We start from the raw sequence: 2,290 nt of genomic DNA, 5'->3' as shown, positions 1-2,290 counted from the left end.
GTAGTGTCTCTGCTTTAAAGAGTCCTCTCCTGCTGATGTTCAGGTGTATATCAGTATGTAGTGTCTCTACTTTAAAGAGTCCTCTCCTGCTGATGTTCAGGTGTATATCAGTATGTAGTGTCTCTACTTTAAAGAGTCCTCTCCTGCTGATTACTGTGTGTGTGAGGGGCAGAACCGTGTGTGTAGGGTGTCCCGCACTGTGCGGGACTGCACACACAGCATTTTTATTATTTGTCCCGCGTCCCACACATTGAGACTATGTCCCGCATTTGAGTGATAGTCGCGCAGAAAGGCCGGATCGGTTCGCTGACAACGGCACCGCGCTTTATTAGTATATTGTCTAAACGGCATCATGTAAATTGCGCTGACAAGCGACACAGAGGTCCACCCAGTAAAAAAATCCCCACTACACCACTGGATGTAATAATACTTTCAATGTGGTTTGTTTGAGTTGGATTAATGTTAGATAAATGTTTTTTTAGCACCAGCACCAAATTGATATCATTGTAACGTGAGATTTATATTCAAATCAGCTTGAAGTTAGCTCCACAAAATGCGGGCTGTAGGAATGGATTCAGAAACAGGTTTATTGTTGACACGTACGAGGAATTTGACTTGGTGTCGTGGGGCATACATAAAAGTAAAACACAGATAGAGATTTTTTTAACATCACTACAAATCTGTTTACATGCAAGATAACCCCCTTATTTCTGCTTTATTTCCACCACACAGATTGAACCTCTCACTGCAGGTTTTGTTGTTTTGTATCTCATGTCTCTGCGTCCTGTTGTCCCTCTGCAGGTCTCCTGGTGGGGGCGCTGGACTCGGTGCTGGACTCTAACGCCAGAGTCACTCCTTTCCGCATCCTGCTGCAGGTCCCCGGGTCCCAGGTCAGCTGGGTCATCGCCAGCGGTGAGAAACTCAGGCTGGGTGATACACAAAAATAAATCTAATATTAGAAAATATCCAACAAAAACCCAAATTCTAATCTTTTTTTAAATAAATCCACCATACAGTATTTCATTTTTTATTTAACGTTACCATATTTGTATACATTTTATTTTTTAAAATGCATTTTATTTGCACAATTTAAATTTTTGTCTTACGCATATTGTATGTTGTATTGTTGGGCTAAGGATTTTCATTGCCAAAACCAAGCTGTAGCTGTTGTGCAAATGGCAATAAGCTTTTTAAATAAAAAAATGGACTTGTGGTGCTTTTGTTAAATGTAGGTCAACACAATAGATACTTGGATATGAATCATCAGTAATGTGTTTCAATAATGACAGGTTGGTTAAGGCAAATAATATAACAATTATAACAATACTGCATGGTACATATTGTATCTGTAATGCAGCATTTAAATCCAGGAAATGACAACACTTTTTTGGTGTGTAATCCGAAATCTAAGACGACATACAGTACAGTCTCATATAATGATATCTGGTTTGATTTCTTTGTTTTTCTTTGCCCTCAGTTGCGTCATTAGATGACTCACAGCTGTTATATCCTTTACTTTTGTATCTGTTTCTCTCCCAGGAGCCGCTATAGGGGAGGTGAATAAGCACTGGGACTGGCTGGTCCACAACCTGCTGCACTCTCTGTCTGTGTTCGAGAACAAGGAGGATGGGGCCAGCTTCGTCAGAGGAAAAGTCAAGGTGTGAAACCAACCAGTGCCAGGAGATATTCTGCTCATTTCAGAATTCATATCAGTATGTAGTGTCTCTGCTTTAAAGAGTCCTCTCCTGCTGATGTTCAGGTGTATATCAGTATGTAGTGTCTCTACTTTAAAGAGTCCTCTCCTGCTGATGTTCAGGTGTATATCAGTATGTAGTGTCTCTACTTTAAAGAGTCCTCTCCTGCTGATGTTCAGGTGGATATCAGTATGTAGTGTCTCTACTTTAAAGAGTCCTCTCCTGCTGATGTTCAGGTGTATATCAGTATGTAGTGTCTCTACTTTAAAGAGTCCTCTCCTGCTGATGTTCAGGTGTATATCAGTATGTAGTGTCTCTACTTTAAAGAGTCCTCTCCTGCTGATGTTCAGGTGTATATCAGTATGTAGTGTCTCTACTGCTTTAAAGAGTCCTCTCCTGCTGATGTTCAGGTGTATATCAGTATGTAGTGTCTCTACTTTAAAGAGTCCTCTCCTGCTGATGTTCAGGTGTATATCAGTATGTAGTGTCTCTACATGTCTCCATGCTTTAATGTTCAAAAAGCTCTTTATTGTTCTCATACTGTCTGTGCTGCAGCACCTCTTTTCACCCTCTGTCTGAAACCAGAGCCCAGTTTG

At 40.7% G+C, this 2,290-nt stretch overlaps 1 protein-coding gene across 1 annotated transcript in view; it reads left to right on the top strand.

Annotated features, from left to right (window-relative positions):
* The window catches only part of LOC104946744 (TBC1 domain family member 8-like), a gene marked incomplete at its 3' end in the record, with an annotated part of 12,712 nt that extends 11,054 nt beyond the window's left edge, over positions 1 to 1,658 (top strand). Inside the window, exons 2-3 of the mRNA XM_010772628.1 lie at positions 802 to 912; positions 1,540 to 1,658. Coding sequence (XP_010770930.1) covers positions 802 to 912; positions 1,540 to 1,658 — 230 coding nt within the window. The remainder of the gene's footprint in view (positions 1 to 801; positions 913 to 1,539) is intronic.
* Positions 1,659 to 2,290: the final 632 nt, after the last annotated feature.

The sequence above is a fragment of the Notothenia coriiceps genome, unplaced genomic scaffold, assembly GCF_000735185.1.
Source record: "Notothenia coriiceps isolate Sejong01 unplaced genomic scaffold, NC01 NC01_scaffold00011516, whole genome shotgun sequence".
Classification (NCBI taxonomy): domain Eukaryota; kingdom Metazoa; phylum Chordata; class Actinopteri; order Perciformes; family Nototheniidae; genus Notothenia; species Notothenia coriiceps.
Note: the sequence above shows the minus strand (reverse complement) of the source record. Positions and strands in the feature narration are given on the sequence as shown.